Here is a 21,044-nt window from a genome sequence, read left to right on the forward strand (position 1 = left end):
AAATTTTGGCTGGAGGTTTTGAATAATAGAAGAGGTGATGATCTGAAAGGTTATTTCACATGCACCTCTTCTAGAGTGAGCAGTGTGATTGATTATATCACAGTTCTATTTTAAAATGGTCTTGTTTCTCAACTTTATAGTAGCTTTTAAACCAGACAGTGACCATCAACTGCTATACAGGTGCATTTCTGCTCTTTCACTACTTTAGCCTCAGATAAATTGTATCTCACCCCTGATTTTGAAGCTGTAAACTCTAGCCAAATTAAGTGGAATCCAAGTCTAAAATCAGAGAGAAACCCACATCAAATTATTTGTTAGCTTTGGAGAACCAGCTTTTGGATCTTAATGACCCAGCACAAGCCCATACCATATTTACTGAGATTATTAAAAAAAATTACAGGATGACTTGACCAGCAAAAATGGGATATTTTCATCATTCAAAAGATAAAAGAATGTGCTATGATTTGGATTGCTTCTGTTATGAGACACTGCTTCAGAATATAAGGACAGTTAGTAACAATGGTTCTGCTGATTCTATGAAGAAATTATTTAAACTTAGAGGGGACTACAAAAAATTGCTGGAAAAGAAAAAATTGGATTAGAGGGCCCTTTGGAAAGAATTTGAACTTGCTGCCTCAGAGAAAAATATCATCTATATTTTGGAATTGTTGGGAATGGGATTCAATCTTAACACCAAACATGCTTGTGACACCCACATTTTTCTGCCTTTTGTAATGACATTCCATCTATCAATCATTTGTTATGGTCTATTGCAGTGGACCTCATCATCTCTAGAATGGCCCCCGTCTCCACCCGGGAAGCTAGAATATTGATCAACCAAAAATGCCATAACAAAGCTTCTGGGGAGGATTTTATCCTAGAACTAGCTTACAAGGACAATATTGACTGGTGGGACCTGTTGTAGCAAAATTATTTACTAATATAAAAAGTACAAGGAGTTTTCCTCCATCTTTTGAGAATCCTTCACAGCCAGTGGCCAGAGTTAGGACAGAATGGAAAGGTAACCTAACTGATCCCATCACAAAGGGCATCCACCAGGTAAATTTACTGGCCCCTTTCCTTTCTAATTTGTTAAAGAGGCTGTGGCTATTTTAGAAGGGTTGCAGTATGTTACCCTCAAAAAAATTTGGACTGATTTATGTCCCGTATTTCTTTATGCAGATGACAGGATTTTGCTTTCCCAAACTCCTCTGAACTTGAAGCATATGTTAAGGGATTTTAGCTTTTTGCCTCACCATAAATTATAAGAAAACTAAAGTAATTTCCTTTGGCCACCATCTACAGACCAAAGCGGGATAAGTGGAAGACTGATGGCCATTATATTGAACAGGTCAGTTTTTTCCCACCTTTGAGGTATTTGTTTTACATATAATGACCAACGAGACAAACATACAGGGGAGAGCTTTAAGGTATGTGCAAGCAGTGCTTCATTTCATCCATGTCCATGGGGGCAATTCAAATTGCAGTGGCTGGCTGGAGTCAGTTCCCAAATATTATATGGTTAGGAAATCTGGGGATGAAGAGATTTTAATTGCTAAAAGTTTGTGCAAAACAAATTTTTAAGAAGAATGCTTGGCCTCCCAACTTACAGCTCAGCTGCTTTACTTACAGCACATATAAGAGAATTCACTACTTTGATCAAAGTTCAATACATTTATAGCACTTACAGGCTGTATATTCTGCATATAAATTTAGAGCACCTAACAAGGTGAAATCTGGAGGAACAGCTTAACAAGACACAAACTTTAGACTTCCTCTGGTTTTTGCCAGCCCATTCCTTGGGATTCTCAGAACCTGACTAGGACTATGTGCAAAAGTGTGAAATTCGTAATTAAGCTTAGAATAAAAGATATTTACACACATCTAGATATGTCAGTCATGCATAAAATAAATATGTCCCCTTGGCTTCCTCCTCTAAAGAACATTCATAATTTTGAGAATATTTGGCTATTTTGAACAACAATATGTTACGGACGGTCTTTACAGCTCTCCATTTTCTACCTATGCAGTTGGCCTATTTAGAAAGGAGGTATGCTGGAATTGAGAGACAAAATCATGTTTGCCCATGTAGGTCTGGCCAAGCTGAAGATTTACCAGACAATCTACTTTCTTTTAACCTACATAACTTGTCTTAGAAGCCTTTTGCTACACCAGTTCAAACACTGGCATACTCACTATGTAATGAAAATGTTTTGGTTATATGGGTTGCCGCTCTATTTGCCTCATCAGCAGCAAAAACAAGAAAAAAAATATATGAAGGAAAGGTTCCTTATAAACTAAATGAACCAATGAATTTCTAACTGTTATCATCTTATTTTCATATGTTGATGGGGGGCGGGGAACATTTTTAAAACATGTAACTGATTCTTGGAAAAGGGCCAATCTTGTGTTTTTATTTATTTTACTAAGTTGTATTGATTTTAAAATTTTTATTTTGCTAAAGCTAAAGGTTCTAAATTAATAAACTTGACTTTGCCTAAATAAGTAACATTCAAAAATAACAAACAGTGTTAAAGAAAAACTTGTGGAAATGTCAACGTTTCTATGTCAAAAATGGCTATTTACTTCAGCATGGCTGACATGTCCTTGTGTCAGAAAGCTTTAGTTTCCCATTGGAGAAAACAGTCAATTTTGAATACCATTTTAAAACAAGGTATATATACTTCAGATTGGAAGGTTTGGGGGAAAGAGGTAATTTAGTGTACCAACAGTTATGTTTTAAAATTAACTTATTTTTTATTTAGTTCACCGACTGAAACTTCCATCCCCACAGCACATACACACACTTCTATTGATATAATTCTCCTAAATTCCTTCCCCATTATCCACAGACAGAAGGACTGGGCTACTAGTATTTAAATTAAGCATGCCAAATTTTCGCATGAATATTTTGTTTTCTTTTGTACATTACTACTCCATACTACAGACAACTCTTTCATTAATTATTGTGGAGTTAGAATAAAAGCAGTGGGAATTAAAACATTTCTGTTAGCAACTTGTTTTCCTTTCTTCTGCCACGAGACATGAAACTTGAATAACATATCAAAATTCAGAATTTACAACATATACGGTGCTCCCAAAACATAAACTCTGCCATGCTGCACATGCTGTAATTATAGTATACATTAACACACAAAAATATGTTAAATTACATTTAACAGACGAAACGGGAATAGAAAACACTGCATATGTGCAATGTGGCTGAGTTAATATTACAGAAGCAAGCTTAGTTTTTGGAAATTCCTAACTTGATATATCAAACTTCAGCAATGCACAGTTACTAATTTTTGCACTTTAAGCTATTCATATTTTTTCTCCTTTGTTTGTATACCATGTACACCTTTAGGCACTTTTGGAAAAAAAAACTTGATTTTTAAAAAATTAAAATATTATATGTCCCTTATACCATAACTTCATATTTTGTTTCTCTCAAATACTTCGTCCTCTCTGCTTATGGACAGTATGTACATCTTAGTCATACTGATTGCCAGTTGATGGCTAATCCGTGTACTTTTCCTTTATTTTAAATTTGGGTTTAACATATTCCATAAATATTTAATGACAAAATGGTATGAGGAAGGTGGCAGTGGAGGAGAGTTTTCTTCACAGGCCAAATCTCTAATTTCAAATCAAGGCCAATGACTAGAATCTGCACTATGCCTGTTTCTGGTCTGCAATATTCCCTAAACCGACGTGCTACTGGTCTTCAGTGGAGGATGCTGCGAAGCCACATTATCAAGTTTCAACTAGTCCACTCCATACCATCACCTGCCAAATGCTACATGCTTGTACTCAGGAAACCCCCTGGAAAAGAGCTCAGTGGTAGAACCTAGCAGCAGGGCTGGAATCCTGTGGGTCCCACATGACTGGCTGCCATAATAGCAGAATTGGGTAAAATGTACTTTGTTGCAGGCAGGATTGGGGAGAGGGGGAACAGAGTGTGGTAATTTGTGGGAAAATACTAAATCTCTCATCATTTGCCATAAATAGAATTTCAGGAATTTACAGGAAGTTTTTCCTTTATTTTAAATAAAGGATTTAATACTTAAATTTAAGCAAGGGATAAAAAGAGATTTGATGTCTATTATAACAGGAGTTAAAGTATTTTTAAAATAGTTTAAGCAACATTTCTTTTATTCTTTTAGTGGTAAAAATTGTGTGTGAATTCTGTTTATATACAGACACAGTAAAAACTGCGTTATCTGGCACTTTATCACCTGGAAAACTCTAGAACCCAACATTTCTAATATCTCTGATTTCTCACCTCAGACAGCTCCCTGCAAGCAGCAACATGTCCCTGGTGCTCCTAGGCGGAGCCAACACTGAACGCTGGCTCCACAGTTCCCATTGGCTGGGAACCATGGCCAGTGGGATATATGGGGACAGTGCCTGCAGATGGAGGCAGTGTGCAGAGCCTCCTGCCCAAGATGAGTGCCACCCGGATCTGGCACCCCAAAACCCCTCCTGAACCCCAATCCCCTCCCCCAAACCCCTCACATACCCAAACTCCCTCCCTCCATTTGTAGGTATAACTCTTGTTAAGTGGAATTTTTGACTAACCGGAACCCCCCATTGCCTCAACATGCCAAATAAAGCTTTTCCTGCATGATTCATTAACCCCATTAACATTGTGGGGTTTGGGGTTTTTTGTAGCATGAAGGAATCTGTCTCTCTTGCATGATTTGCGTGATCTAAGGTTTTTGCAAGTGGGAGTACGATAAAATGCAAGAAACAATAGAGGTCAGCTCCAGGCACCAGCTCAGCAAGCAGGTGCGTGGGGCTGCCAAGGGGAAGGGGTGGCACGTCGGGCTCTTTGACAGCAATTCAGTGGTGGGTACCTCTGTCCCTCTCGGAGCAAAGGACCTGCCGCCGAATTGCCACCGAAGAAAGTGGCGCTGTGGAACTGCCGCTCATCGTGATCGCAGCTTTTTTTTTTTTTTCCCACTGCTTGGGGCGGCAAAAACCCTGGAGCCGATCCTGATCCTGCTCATCCTTTTATGGTCAAAACTTTCCATACTTCTGGAAGACTGAGGAGAAGTTGGCTCTCCCAGACCCACATCAAGGAGATATATCCCCCAATACCTAGGACACTGGATTCACTAAATTTTTAAAAACCAAGTGGTTAAATCAAAATAATTTGTTCTCTTGTAATATAGATATTGATGTGATTCACTTCTCAGATAATACTCACGTATTACAATCAAATTTAAAATAAAAAGACTTCTGCCATCTTAGTGCTTCATGATTTACAGTTTCTTTCTTTGACCATTTTCCAAAGAGACGTGCATGGTGGACATTATTTGCTCTATAAACATTTCCTAAGTTAGGCTGCAATTTCCAACCATTATAAATGCAGAGCAGGTGTAGAATCAGAATGTGAGAGTATGATTTGAGAGCAGATTATTTCAGCAGATAGTAAAAATGAACAATTGTAAATAAATGCTGTGAATACTTTCAGCATTAGCCCGGCACACTTGCATAATGACAAAACCTCTGATATACTTATTTTGGTGCAATCATCCAAGCAAACATTCTACAATATAAATACCAAACATCTTGTCCTTATTATCATTATTATTGATTGGCTGAGTTGTATAGATGTGATGTATAGACAACTCTATATGAAAATGAATTTGTGTTACATCTTTCCAAAGGAAAATTCAATCAACTTGTAAGAGATATAGAGATTAAGACAAAAAGAAAACAGAACAGAAATAAATAATGCACTAGAAATGTTATTTGCAGTGCAAAAACACTATTTACGGCAGCTGTGCTTTCTGCCATTTAGTTGATTGTTATACAGTAAACTAAGGACACATTCAGCGACTCTGTACTTTAGCCATCAAGCAACACAGAAGAATTTTGTTGAATGATTTCTTCAAATACTGTATATTATAAGCACACAGAACCTTTTTTATTTCTTGAATAGCCATAGGTATATCATTCTTGAATATACCTTGGTTGTCCTTAAATATTTGCCTGCTATATAAAGTGATTACAACTGTGACAAAGTATTTTATAGGTTTTCTAAATATGTACTTATTCTTCTGCACTAAAAAAATCTCCATTTCCATCCTGAAAAAATTAAATAAAAAGAATGTACATACCCAAATCTTTTTCTAGTTAAATATCCCCTTATCCATCTTTGAACAATCACAACTGGTGAGTGATGAGCTAGAATGTGATTGATCTTTGCATTGATATCTTTTACCACATTTATCTCCTCCTCAATCGTTGCTTCCTGTATGAATTCAAATGAAAATACGTTGAATATTGTGCCTTAAAATTTGTACTTCTCTAATAAATAATTTTGAAACAATGTATTTTAAAATGATTATTATTTTAATTTTCATTCCATAGCTCACAATTGAAGGGGAAGAGCAAGGTATTTTGCTTGAAGAAAACTTAAAACAAGCAGAATAAAAAACTGTCAATTTTTATTGAAACAGAGCTGAGGAAATAATTTATAACCCAAAGCTGAGTCTCTACCCTCCTTCCCATATAAAATAAACACCTGTCGGTGAGACTATGCTGCCTATTGTAGAAAGGTAATTCATTTTAAATTACAGAAAAGCTAGTTAGTGCTCTGAACATAAAGATAACCCTAGATTATTACAATATTATTGTTACTGTAGGACAATGAAAAAATACTGTTTTCTTTCTTTAGTAAAATATCTGAATAACTGAACGGGTTATGAATTATTAGGAATTATGAAAATGAGAATATAGTTTGATTATAAATACAATAAAAAGTAATGTAAAACAAGACACAGCTCACTTTTCTATAGTACTTGATCAAGCCAAAAATGAAAAAAATATACTTCTCATTTTTCACAAAATTTTCATCTCTCTTCTCAGCTACAGGCTCCACCTACTAAACTGTTTATGCCTAAACCCACACGGAGTTGGCCTAAAATACAGGTTGCTACTTTATTCAGCATGCAGCAGTTACAAACATTCAATTTCAGAAAATGTTACTACAGTCAAACATACCTTCAGCAGTTACTCAAACGGGCTGACAGAATTGGTTGTTTAATGGAGATGGTCTTCTACCATAAGTGGAGTAGAATTATGCATAATACATTTGGATATGCTTAGAAGAGGTCTCTTAAATCAGAAAGATGCCTTATATGGGTGGGTTTCAAACAGATTTCAATATTAAAGCATATTAAAAATTTTCGAGCATGGTTTTATTACAATATCCTAGGTATAATTTAGAAAAAATGATAGAAGGTAATATTTTCAGTGTCTATCCCTCCCAAAAATAGAACTGGTTCCTATTTCAGGGCCCAATACTCTAGCTATTATTAATGTGAGTAGTGCCAATGAAATCAAGTGGTGTTTGAAAAGTTACATTTTCTACTGTTTTTAATTTTTTATTGTAAACCATCCAAAGGAGCTGTGAAGTTAACTGCACAAATGTTTTGTCATTATAACCTTTGGCTACCACCTTCAGTAAGACATAGTCCCATCTCCACTAAAGTAGTTCCATAAGAAGGAGGGGAAAATAGCATTCTTGAGGGGAGTTTTCCTATTGTCTGCATTTACTGAATGCTTTTTCTCAAGATATGTTAATACTTTAAGTTCCCCAGATTGTTTTCATCCAAATATATTTTGTCACCTTTAGGATTCTTTCTATGTTTTTGGAACTTCAGAAATGCAGGGTTTACGAGCACCAAAAAACAACTCTTAAAGTTATTCCTCTCAGGGCAAAGATTGTATTTTCAAAAACCAGTTTAACTAATAGCATATATCAATTTCTTTAAAGTTATAAATTTTATTATAGGCAAAAAATATTGTAGGAAGACATAATCCAGTTTTATTTTAGTACATATGTGTTAAGCACATCTCTTATCATCAGAGCTCCAAGTTGCACCTCATTTCTAGTGCATTATAATGAAAATATTCATGTTTCTAGTTGGGTTTAACATGTTTGTGTCCCACTGCAAAAATCTACCTCCAGTTGATGGAGGCTAGGAAGTAACGTCCATGCACCATCTAGTACTGACTGTTGTCAGAGAGAGAGAATAGTAAACCACATGGTCTAATGGTCTGATCCACTGTCTCAATACCTATTTTCACAAAATGAGAGGTGGCACACGCTCCATAGTAACAGTGCAAGAGAACAAACTATAATATTTGGATTCAGATAAGAATCTTAGATCTACCCCAGTTCAATGTTGTTCAGCTCTAGGGTTTTGGCTCAGCACCACTGCTGAATAATATATTACTATATTTTCAATTTTTGTTGCAATACAGCAGCTAATTGTCCTATTAAAACAGTAAATGATATTGAAGGTTTTGTATCATATAATATAATACAGGATTATTATATTTCTGCACCACAGATTTATTTTATGAAGTCAATGTTGTGCTATTTTAGTACAAAAGTCTGGCATTTCTTATAACTCAATTTTTCAATTAATTTTCAGTAAAAATGTCAAAGAATTATCTTTTTTTAACTACTAGTATGATGCACATTGCAGAGGGAAAAAATGAGTGATTGATTATAAATAGACTCTGGAAATTATCTGCATGAGCAACAGATTTATTTCAATGGTATATGGTATAATAAAATTAAGTAAAACATAGTCATTTACAAAACATTAGTCATCAACCTTAGAAGACATTAGCTTGGATGAATGAGTTTCTGACATGGTGCAGTTATTATCCATAGCCACTGTACATTTAGAAGTATTGCATGGCAAATCAATGCTTATTGTTCCATGTGCTGGTACTAATAGATAGGTTTTCTTAAATATGTGTATCGTGACCGAAGAACCTCTTAATGCGAACTGCCAAGTGCAGAGAGGTTGCTGGAATCTCCTGATTCTAGCACATACATTCTTGTTCACCAAACAGGGCTGGCACCAGCTCAGCAAGCAGGTGCTTGGGGCGGCCAAGGGGAAGGGGCAGCACATCGGGCTCTTTGGCGGCAATTCGGCAATGGGTCCCTCTGTCCCTCTCGGAGGAAAGGATCTACCGCAGAATTGCCGCCGAAGAAGAAAGTGGCGTGGTGGAACTGCTGCTGATCACGACCGCGGCTTTTTTTTTCTTCGCCACTTGGGGCAGCAAAAACCCTGGAGCCAGCCCTGTCACCAAAGAATGTCATATGAGGTCTCAAATGAAAGCTAGTGTCATACTGGTCATCAGTATCATTATGAAATGTATGCACAAGTACTACTGTAAGGATTTATGCATCTATACTAAAAATATATTCTGAAAGCTTGTATTAAGATAGTAGTCACCATCAAAGGTGAAAAACATGTTTTCTGTCAGACAGAACATATCTCTCCATTTATCTGTGTAAATTAAGTACTGTCTCATTCACAATGGGTCCCCTATCACTAGTCTTGATTGAATACTGAGTAAGGAGGGTAAGAAAGAATTTCAGAAAGGATCTAATAGGAAGAGAAGTACAGTGGGGGAAGAGAACCTTATTATCGTAAGCGGTACATTAGAGGTTTCCTTGACTATATTTGAGAGACAAAATAGACACCCTGGCACCCTTTACTAAGGAAGAAAAAGAACCGTGGTTTTGCATCATGCAAAAGGGGTCTCAATCAGTGTCTGAAAATGCTAAAGAGCATTTTGGGTGAGTTAAGCCTCTTTAGACAGATGAGTAACTTGTTAGTTGAGTTTAGCCTCTAGAAAGCATGTTATGATATTGATTTACATAGAATCATTTGTTTCCAATATTCTTACTCACTATTACTTGAATCTCTATTTTTTAACAATAAACTTGTTTTTGTTTTCACTATAAATACATCTAAGTGCTGTGATGTAAAGCAAAGTGTTGAATCTTATGAGCTGGTGTGTACTGTTCCTGTGGGAATAGCAGGCCTGGTAATTCTGTGAGTGTTCACTGGATAAGGGGTTGGACACTACAGATAACGCACCAAATATTCGGGGGTTAGTATGTGCCTGTTGCTATCTGTACAGAGAAGGGGAAACCTGGAAGGTAGTACTTGTGCTGCCAAAGACTGGAAGTTTCAGGGAGCTGATCTACAACTCACAGAGACAAGACTATGCTAAGGGCAGGTAGTTGTGAGATGCCTCACAACCCTGGTACTCGTGAGGAGCGACACAACCTGCTGGAAATGTTCATATTACTGTATAACAGATTACCGAATTTTGGTTTTGATCAAAGCATAGGAATACAATGGCAAACCAAAGAGAGTGTACTGTATAGATAGACTAAGCATTTTGATCACATACAACTGTTTTAATATATAAATGCTTTATTCTAATCAAAAAATATGGAACACAGTTTTAACACAGCTATCATAAAATGTATATAAAACAGTGCAACACAGTCAAATAAAACATTAACATTCTATTAAGGAATATCTAATATAATCTGATGTAACATAATTGCTTACCTTTCTAGGAGCATGGCAAAAATCAAGGAAAAAGCTAGGGTTAAATGGTTTATATTTGGGGGGAAGTTTCCAGTTCTCAACAATTTCCTGATCAGAAATTACATAGTAATCCAGTGCTTTGAGAGATAAAATGCTGTTAACAACAATATGCCTATATGCTATTCTTAGACTCAGTGGAGTATCAAACAAGGTGAGGCATGTCAGGTTAGGGCAGAAAGATAACGAATGCACATTATCCAGTTTTCCAATTCCACTGTCATGAAGATAGAGTAGATTTAATTCCTTCATGCCTTCCCAAAATGTCGGGCCAGGAAGATGCTGTATCTGAAATAATGATGAAAATGAAATTTTGAATTATGTAGTTTATTAGATCCTAAATTATAAACTGCCACAGTGAGCAATACTCTCTATGTAAGTAGCTGCAATTCCACTGACTACTCCGGGGCTGTATCTGGACCCTAATTATTATTTTGAGCTACTGCATGATGTGACCAGGATGCCACTAAATACATAACCCTCCCCGGGTATCACAGCTATGAGCTATAACAATGTAAAAAGGTTAAACATGTTGGAGCTAATTATTATTTATAGTGTCACAAGTTCACATATCTATCAAACCCAAGTCCCTACAAACCACGTTAGGCAGCAATTTTGGATTTGCTTCTTCAGAACTTTGTTTTTCAGCATCTTTCTGTTTGTGGCTTGTCTCAACAGATCTCCATCACACAAAACAAGATCAGAAGGTCAAATCTACTTGAAAACTTTTGCTTCATGAATTGAAAAGACATTTCCAATGCCACATGCCAAAGGCTTTATTCCCAATAGGTGACACTTTTTCAACCCAAGGAGAATAGATTTTTCTATTTTCCCCAAAGAAACAAACAAAAAAAATCCAGTTCCAATCTATTATATTTTAGGAGTATTAATGGAATAGAACCATGCAAAGGAAGATATAGACCAAAGATAAACAAAAAAATCTTAAAAGTAAATTCTATAATAATGCAAACATAAGAACAGCCCTATTGGGTCACACCAAAGGTCCATCTAACCCAGTATTCTGTCTTCCAACAGTAGACAATGCCAGGTGCCACAGAGGGAATGAGCAGAACAGGTAATCATCAAGTGATCCATCCTTATCACTCATTCCCAGCTTCTGGCAAACAGAGGTTAGGGACACCATCCCTGCCCATCCTGGCTAATAGCCATTGATGGACCTATCCTCCATGAATGTATCTAGTTCTTTTTTGAACTCTGTTATAGTCTTGCCCTTCACAACATCCTCTGGCAAGGAGTTCCACAGGTTGACTATGAGTTGTGTGAAAAAAATACTTCCTTTTGTTTGTTTTAAATCTGCTGGCTATTAATTTCATTTGGTGGCCCCTAGTTCTTGTGTTATGAGAAGGAGTAAACAACACTTCCTTATTTACTTTCTCCACACCAGACATGATTTTATAGACCTCTATCATATCTCCCCTTAGTTGTCTCTTTTCCAAGCTGAAAAATCCCAGTCTTATTAATCTCTCGTCATACTGCAGCCATTCCATACCCCTAATAATTTTTGTTGCCCTTTTCTGAACCTTTTCCAGTTCCAATATATCTTTTTTGAGATGGGGCAACCACATGTGCACACAGTATTCAAGATGTGGGAGTACCATGGATTTATATAGAGGCAATATGATATCTTCTGTCTTTTTATCTATCCCTTTCTTAATGATTCCCAACATTCTATTTGCTTTTTTGACTGCTGCTGCACATTGAGTGGATGTTTTCAGAGAACTATCCACAATGACTCCAGTATCTCTTTCTTGAGTGGTAACAGCTAATCTAGACCCATTTTATATGTATAGTTGGGATTATATTTTCCAATGTACATTACTTTGCATTTATCAACACTGAATTTCATCTGCCATTCTGTTGCCCAGTCACCCAATTTTGAGAGATCCTTTTGTAGCTCTTGGCAGTCTGCCTGGGACTGAACTATCTTGAGTAGTTTTGTATCATCTGCAAATTTTGCCACCTCAGTGTTTACTCCTTTTTCCAGATCATTTATGAATATGATAAATAGGACTAGGCTCAGTACAGACCCCTAGGAGTCACTGCTATTTACCTCTCTCCATTCTGAAAATGGACCATTTATTTCTACCCTGTGTTTCCTATCTTTTAACCAGTTACCAATCTATGAGAGAACCTTCCCTCTTATCCCCTGGCTGGTTACTTTGCTTAAGAGCCTTTGGCGAGGGATCTTATCAAAGGCCTTCTGAAAATCTAAACACACTATATCTACTGGATTCCCCCTTGTCCATGCTTGTTGACCCCCTCAAAGAATTCATTTAGTTTCTCGGCAATTGCCTTATCGTCCTTGAGTGCTCCTTTAGCATCTTGATCATCCAATGGCTCCACTAGCTGTTTAGCAGGCTTCCTGCTTCTATTGAGATATACCTTTAAAAAAATTGCTATTATTTTTTGAGTCTTTGGCTAGCTGTACTTCAAATTCTTTTTTGGCCTTCCTAATTATATTTTTACACTTTATTTGCCAAAGTTTATGCTCCTTTCTATTTTCCTCACCAGGATTTAACTTCCACTTTTTAAAGAACAGCCTCCCAAAAGAAGCAGTGAAAGCCCTTATGTTTTAATCATTTAAAACTAGACTGGACAAAGCATGTTAATATACAACAGGGAACAATCCTTTAATATTAGGAGAAAACCAAGGGTAGGTCTACACTGCAATTAAAAACCCACAGCTGGCTCATGCCACCTGACTCGGGTTTGCAGGGCTTGGGCTTGGTCTGCATCCCAAATTCTAGGACCCTGCAAGATGGGAGGATCCCAGAACTTGGGCTGCAGCCTGAACCAGAACATCTACACCACAATAAAACAGCTCCGCATCAAGAGTCAGCTGACAGGGGCCAGCTGTTGGTGGTCTCTAACTCCAGTGTAGATATACCCTAAATGGCCTATCTTACTGGGTCTTTTCCTCTGCTAACATCTATGCATTAGACAATGCATGGAAAATTTTTACTGGGAAAAACTCCATTTCATGCTATCATTTGTCAGTCAACCAAATTCTATATTTATATAATCTTGACATATCATTATAAATTAATGTGCAGATGTGTTGAGCTATTATTATCATCACTTAAGACTTAAGTTACAGTAATGCACAGAGGCCCTAGTAAGAATTAGAACCTCCTTGTGGTAGGTGTTGTGCTAGAAAATGGTAGACATAGGGTGAAATCCTGGCCCTATTCAAATCAATAGCAAAAATCCAATTGTCTTCAGTGCAGCCAATATTATACCAACTGTTCCTGAACAGATATTTTTAGAGTAAAAATCTAAAATATTAAATCACAAGAGCAACTGCTATGTACAAACAATACTGTTAAAGTCTGCATTTAAAATGTAAATTGCTTCTAAGAAATACTGGGAAAACACACAAGTTTGCAGATAAATTTACTTCACTGAACTATTCTATTTTGCATATTTCTAAAACAACTATTTACCTGATTTCCATGGAGATCCAGCTTAACTAAATGAGTACAACATTCAAGTGCGTCAATATCTGTAATATAATTATTAGACAGGATGCATACTTTAAGCAAAACACAGTATTGCAAATGTCTCACGTTCTTTAAATATAGCCCATTTAATTGAACTATAACAAGATCTTTCAGTTTCTTTCGGGGGGCTTGACTGGCAGTTTGTCCATATTTGAGTAACAGATTTTCAGAAGTAGAAACAAGGTGTTCTGTTAATTCCTCCATGGCTGGTTATTTGCTTTGTGGTTCATCCACAAGAGATCTAAGAAAAGAAGAAGGACTACACAGTAGGTTGCATTTATTCAACTTTCAAAAGAAAAACTTCAAATACCCCAAATAAATATACAACTGTATGTTACAACACTGCTTGCTCTGTAAAATATTACACATCCACGGGGGAAGAGGGGGGGATCTGTTATGGGATTAATTTGAAAACATAAGAGTGAATGAAAAAATGCAAGTGCATGTTACTAGTATATAGTACATTTTATTCCAAAGGAACCCAAAAAGTGCTTTGCAAACTGTAGGCTTGATTATGCAACCCTTTATATTTTGTATTCATTCAATCAAGCAGTGAATGAATAATAGATACATAAATGTACTGGATGTTTATTAGTTGATCTGTTAACATGAGTACGGGTTGTAGGGATGAATTCATCAGCTACTAAATGCAGCCACTTTGGAAGAGAGACAATGTTTAAGAATGCACAACAACACAACACAATAAATTAGACAGGAAAAAGCAAAGAATAACATGAACCATTGGTACTGCATAGAGAAATTTGTTGGCAGAATGCAACTTCCTGTGTTACAGTCTAGTTAGGACACTAGTGCTAACAGCCCTGCTCTTACAAAAAAACTTCTATGAATTCTTTAATAACCACAAATGGTGAACTCTGTTTTACAGCTTATCCAAAAGAGAGCACCTAAAGCAGCATAAATGTCCCTGCGGCTAGTATTTCTTAATGAATCATCAATACCACTTGCTGCATCAGCTAAGAAGGTTTTCTTTTCAAATACTGAGACAATCCAACACTATCTGCTGTATGACATTTGCTGGAATCAGGCGCAATTTGATGTGGTTTTATTGATAAAGGTAGGAATGTCCATTTAGTTGAAATTATCTTTTTTTAAAAAAATGTAACTGCAAAGAACAGCTGGATTCAGCCATTTTTTTAGACTTTAATTATTGTAACATAAGGAATGCACACATAAATGTATGAATTATCAAAATCAATTAATGCCACAATATTAAAAATAAAAAATAAGTACAGAAATATTTTACTCCAGTATTAGGGATCTAATTAAAGATTCAAAGATTTCAGTTGAACAGAAATCAGTAAACCTTTCATGAGTTTTATATCTTCAGCAATTTCCTAAATTCCTTGTAAATTATTATACATTTTTAATCACACTGTGAAAACTATGCCTCTATAGAGTATAGTGCAGGACTCGGCAGCCTTTCAGAAGTGGTGTGCCAAGTCTTCATTTATTCACTCTAATTTAAGGTTTCACGTGCCAGTAAAACATTTTAACATTTTTAGAAGGTCTCTTTCTCAGTCTCTAATATTTAACTAAACTATTGTTGTATGTAAAGTAAATAAGGTTTTTAAAATGTTTAAGAAGCTTAATTTAAAATTAAATTAAAATGCAGAGCCCCCTAGACCAGTGGCCAGGACCCGGACAGTGTGAGTGCCACTGAAAATCAGCTCGCGTGCCGCCTTCGGCACCCGTGCCATAGATTGCCTACCCCTGGTATAGTGCATACTAGTTACAACAGACACCACTCTACTCTCAACCTTTATTCATTATATACAATTAGGTGAAGTACATGTGGCAGAGGTGTATGTGAAGGAAACAAGGTTTGAATAAATGAGAGTCTATGATAAAGTACTAAACAGGATTGCAAACCATTCTCCAGTTCAGAAGGATAGGAATTTTCACTTAAAGGAACTATTCCACCTGGAGAGAATACAATACATGAAAATTTGCTGGTTATCTGTTGAGAGTACTACACTGTTACAAGAGGCACTTATTTCTAGCTTCTTACTTAAAATGTCAAATGTTTATCTATTACCAGGAACATGTTTTAATCCATTTTGTACAGTGTACTTTTGAACAAGGATATAGTGTTCATGAAACATGGCAAATTAATGGGATCCATTAATAATATTACATTTCTGCCAACTAGCAGAACAAAATGAAAATGGTACCAAGAACCTAAAACTGCAGGAATATTCACCTTAATTAAAAACAAATTGTGTAATTATATCTGCAACAGTGAATGAAGGATCCAAACTTTCTCTCACCGACATGAATGAAGGTTTTACCATTGGCTTCAATAGGAGTCTGAGTCTGGAAAAATAAATAAGTTAATTCCAGATCAGTAGCACTTTGATATTTTAGGGTCCATCAGCATTTACTCTCTAAGCCACCACTTTTAGCACTTTATAACTAGGTGATAAAAAATTGGCTTTTTGGTAGAACTAGGATACTTTTCTCATGATATACTTTGTTTCCTAAATTCTTTATAGCAGTTTTTGTATTACTTTTAAGGCTTCCTTTATTATAAGATTTGTGTATGGTGAGACTTTATCAAAAGATACCACACTTTCATTTTTCTCTGTTTATATTCTGCACCCATAGAATCTAAATTCAGAAGAACAAATGAAGGTCGCAGCTCAGGAGCCATAACATCCAAAAGAAAGTAATGAGGCAGGAAAAACTCTCAGCAATGTGGGTTATACCAATACTGAACTGTTTGTAGGTTAGGGGACAGCTGTGTGTGTAAAATTAAGCACATGCGTTAAGTCTTTGAAGGATCAGGACCCAATTCCTTACCTGTAGTATCTATATGATGTTAACAAAGTATAAATAACTAGGGCTGTTGATTAATCACAATTGACTCACGCGATTAACTCAAAAAAATTAATCGCAATTAAAAAATGTAATCACAATTAATCACACTGTTAAATAGTAGAATATCAATTGAAATTTAATAAATACAATAAAAGCTGTTTTATCCAGCATGTTGAGGGAATGGGTGGTGCCAGTAAGTGAAAAATGCCAGTTAACTAAGAGAGAGGGAGTGTAGGTGCAGGAGGGGATGCGAGCTAGTGGGTTGGGGCACAGGAGTGGGTGCAGGATGCTGGATCTGGGGGGCACTCACCTCAGGCGGCTCCTCACAAGCGATGACCGGTCCACACGCTGCCCCCACCTCAACCTGCCACGAGCACTAGCTTTTCAGCTCCCATTGGCTGGGAACCTTGGCCAATGGGAGCTGCAGGGGTGGTGTCTGTGGGTGGAGACAGCGTGCAGAGCCACCTGCCATGCCTCCGCCTAAGAGCAGCCAGGACAGGTCATCGCTTCCGGGGAGCCGTCCGAGCTGAGTGCCTCCCAGATCTGGCACCCCATCCTGCCCCTCGAGTCCCCTCCTGCGCCCAAACTCCGTCCCAGAGCCCACGCTCCACACCCACTCCTGTGCCCCAACCCCCTGCCAGCCCAGTGCCAACCAGACTATAAACCGGAATTTCAATGAAGATCAGAAATGCCAGTTTAGAGAGCTTTCTGGTCGATGAAGTGCTGGGTAAAACAGTTTTTACTGTATCTGTAGATGGTTTTTCAACATTTTCAAACATGCTGATTTAAATTACAACACCGAATACAATGTGTACAGTGCTCACTTTATATTATTATTTTTATTACAAATATTTGTGCTGTAAAAAAATAAAAAGAAATGGTATTTTTCAATTCACCTCAGACAAGTACTATAGTGCAATCCCTTTGTTGTGAAAGTGCAACTTACAAATCTAGATTTTTACTTGTTACATAACTGCATCCAAAACAAAACTTGTAAAACTACAAGTACACTCAGTCCTACTTCTTGTTCAGCCAATTGGTCAGATGAACAAGTTTGTTTACATTTATAGGAAATAATGCTGCCCACTTATTATTTATATCACCTGAAAGTGAGAACAGGCGTTCGCATGGCATTTTTGTAGCCGGCACTGCAAGGTATTTATGTGCCACATATGCTAAACATTCACATGCCCCTTCCTGCTTCGACCACCATTCCAGAGGACATGCTTCCACGCTGATGAGACTCATTAAAAAAAAAGTGTTAATTAAATTTGTTACTGACCTCCCTGAGGGAGAATTGCATGTCTCCTGCTCTGTTTTACCCACATTCTGCCATATACAGTATTTCATGTTATAGCAGTCTCGGATGATGACCCATCACATGTTGTTCACTTTAAGAACACTTTCACTGCAGAGCTGACAAAACACCAAGAAGATACCAATGTGAGCTTTCTAAAGATAGATATAGCACTTGACCCAAGGTTTAAGAGTCTGAAGTGCCTTCCAAAATCTGAGAGGGAAGAGGTGTGGAACATGCTTTCAGAAGTGTTAAAAGAGCAGTACTCCAATGTGGAAACTACAGAACCCGAACCACCAAAAAAGAAAATCAACCTTCTGCTAGTGACACCTCACTCAGATGATAAAAATTAACATGCGTTGGTCCACACTGTTTTGGATTGTTATCAAGCAGAACCTGTCATCAGTATGGATGCATGTCCTCTGGAATGGTGGTTGAAGTATGAAGGGACATATCTTTGGGGCATCAGGCACGTAAATATCTTGCGATGCCAGCTACAACATTGCTATGCAAACACCTATTTTTACTTTCAGGTGACATTGTAAACAAGAAGCGGGCAGCATTATCTCCTGCAAATGTAAACAAACTTGTTTGAGAGACTGGCTGAACAAGAAGTACCAGTGAGTGGACTTGTAGGCTCTAAGGCTTTGCATTGTTTTATTTTTGAATGCACTTATTTTTTGTACATAATTCTACATTTGTAAGTTCAACTTTTACAATAAAGAGATTGCACTACAGTACATGTATTAGGTGAATTGAAAAATACTATTTCTTTTGTTTTTTATAGTGCAAATATTTGTAATAAAAATAATTATAAAGAAAGCACTGTACACTTTGTATTCTGTGCTGTAATTGAAATTAATATATTTGAAAATGTAGAAAATATCCAAAACTATTTTTGGTATTCTATTATTGTTTACCAGTGCATTTAATCGCTTGACAACCCTATAAATTACTAAATTGAGTACTGAGCAAAACAACCTCGCCTCACAATGATGCATTTCTTTTGGACTGGTGTTGATAAATTAACTGCAGTTTACACTAGAAAATTAAAACCAGCCTATCTGGTCTACACTAGAAAATTAAGTCATTTTAGCTATGTCTCACAGGAGTGTGAAAAATCCAAACCCTTGAGCAGCATAGTTAAACCAACATAATCCCTGATGTAGGCGGTGCTACATCAACAGAAGAATTCTTCCATTAGCCTACCTACCACTCCTCAGGGATTCCCTAAACAAACGGGAGAACCCCTCCCATCAGTGTAAATAGTGTCTCTACTGAAGCGCTACAGCCAAGCAGCTGTGCTGCTGTAACATTTACGTGTAGACATACCCTTAGGCTTGTAAGTAAGTTTACAACTCCTGTGAATAAAGCTATTTATGTGCCCAAGGCCTGGTCTATACTAGGAATTTACTTCAGTATAGCTGCTTCTCTCAGGAATGTGAAAAATCTATACCACTAAAAGGGCAAGTCTACACTACAACTGGGATCAGTGCTCTCAGATCGATCCACCAGCAGTTGATTTAGCAGGTCTAATAAAGACCCACCAAATCGACTGCAGATCCCTCTACAGTCAACTCCTGTACTCTACGCCTGATGAGAAGAGTAAGGTAAATCAATGGGAGATTTTCTCCAGCTACGTTATTCATGTAGCTGGAGCTGCGTAGCACAGGTCGACTTACTGTGGTAGTGTAGACATAGCCAGAGTTGTAGCTATCCCAACCTAACTCCCAGGATAGACAGCACTGCCCTTGAAGAATTCTTCCATCAACCTAGCTATGGCCTCTCAAGGAGGCGGATTATCTATATAAACAGCTGCACCCCTGTAGCATTTTAAGTGTAGACATACCCCAAGCCTTTGTAGGTTTGAGCCTATGCACAGAAGATACATTCATAGGTTCCAACAATGTCCACCCATTACTAGAACTGGAAGGAAAGTTATTTTTCTCTTTAATTGATAATCCTTGTTGGCATTGAATAACCAAAATACCACTAAATTTATATACAAATTGTTGAGCAGTATTATTCAAAAATTCGGTATGAGCAGTCACTGAAGAATGCTTATGATTTAAATGCTTAGTTTGTTTTTTCTTGTAGACGTTTTTAATCAAACTGAATAAACATTGTAATTCTTTATCACTTGTGACATCTTTTAGACACTAGAACATAGCAAAAGGAACAACCCTTTCTTTTTCAATAAATAACAAAAAGCAAGTACAAAGGGAAAATAAATGACACTACACAGCATGAACACATTTTAATAAATTCCAAGTTTCCTATCAGTGTGCCTCAGAAAGACAACCGTACAATCTACTCACGTTGTTCTTGAAATTCAACTAGTAAAAATAGAAAACTAGGGCTCTGAACCACTTAGGCAGATTTTTATGTGTTCAGGTGCACTCAAGTGCACCCACATGAATCTAGTTGTAAGACTGGGCCAAAATACTGAGATGTATGTGAGTATTATAAAAGATTTCTGAACCAGATAATTTGAAGACAAGTTACTGTGCCACTTTAACACATCATTTATTACTATACTTCTCAGCATAGTACACAGACCATCAGGTATTATGTCATATTTTATAACTCCAAGTGCTAAGAAACTTAAACCAAGACACGTGGATCACTTTGTGCACTACTGACGTGCAGCCAGTTCTGGGCCAGAACACTGCTGCTTGAGCCAGGAGGTGAAGAACACTGCAGCTATTGGAAGGTGTAAATTGGGAATTAGGGAGCTATGCCCTAGACACTCACGTGGGAATCCAGCTAGGGAATAGAGTCTGACAACCTGACTCTTTCAAAAAATGCCAAGGACTCTTCGGGACGTGTTGTCAGTTTCAGCGGCAGACTTCGAAATTAAGGGTGAAATTTTCAGCTACAGACTCTAATTTGCCCCCAAACTCTGTAGTGAGAAATTACCGACCGGGACTGCACAATTAGCCCTTAGCG

At 37.1% G+C, this 21,044-nt stretch overlaps 1 protein-coding gene across 1 annotated transcript in view; it reads right to left on the reverse strand.

Moving 5' to 3' along the window:
• Positions 1-21,044, reverse strand: part of LRRIQ3 (leucine rich repeats and IQ motif containing 3) — a 71,633-nt gene that overhangs the window by 50,260 nt on the left and 329 nt on the right. Inside the window, exons 2-4 of the mRNA XM_032782126.2 lie at positions 13,904-14,201; positions 10,404-10,727; positions 6,129-6,262 (exon numbers count right to left, since the gene is read on the reverse strand). Coding sequence (XP_032638017.1) covers positions 6,129-6,262; positions 10,404-10,727; positions 13,904-14,164 — 719 coding nt within the window. The 5' untranslated portion in view covers positions 14,165-14,201. The remainder of the gene's footprint in view (positions 1-6,128; positions 6,263-10,403; positions 10,728-13,903; positions 14,202-21,044) is intronic.

This window comes from Chelonoidis abingdonii, chromosome 7 (assembly GCF_003597395.2).
Source record: "Chelonoidis abingdonii isolate Lonesome George chromosome 7, CheloAbing_2.0, whole genome shotgun sequence".
NCBI lineage: Eukaryota > Metazoa > Chordata > Testudines > Testudinidae > Chelonoidis > Chelonoidis abingdonii.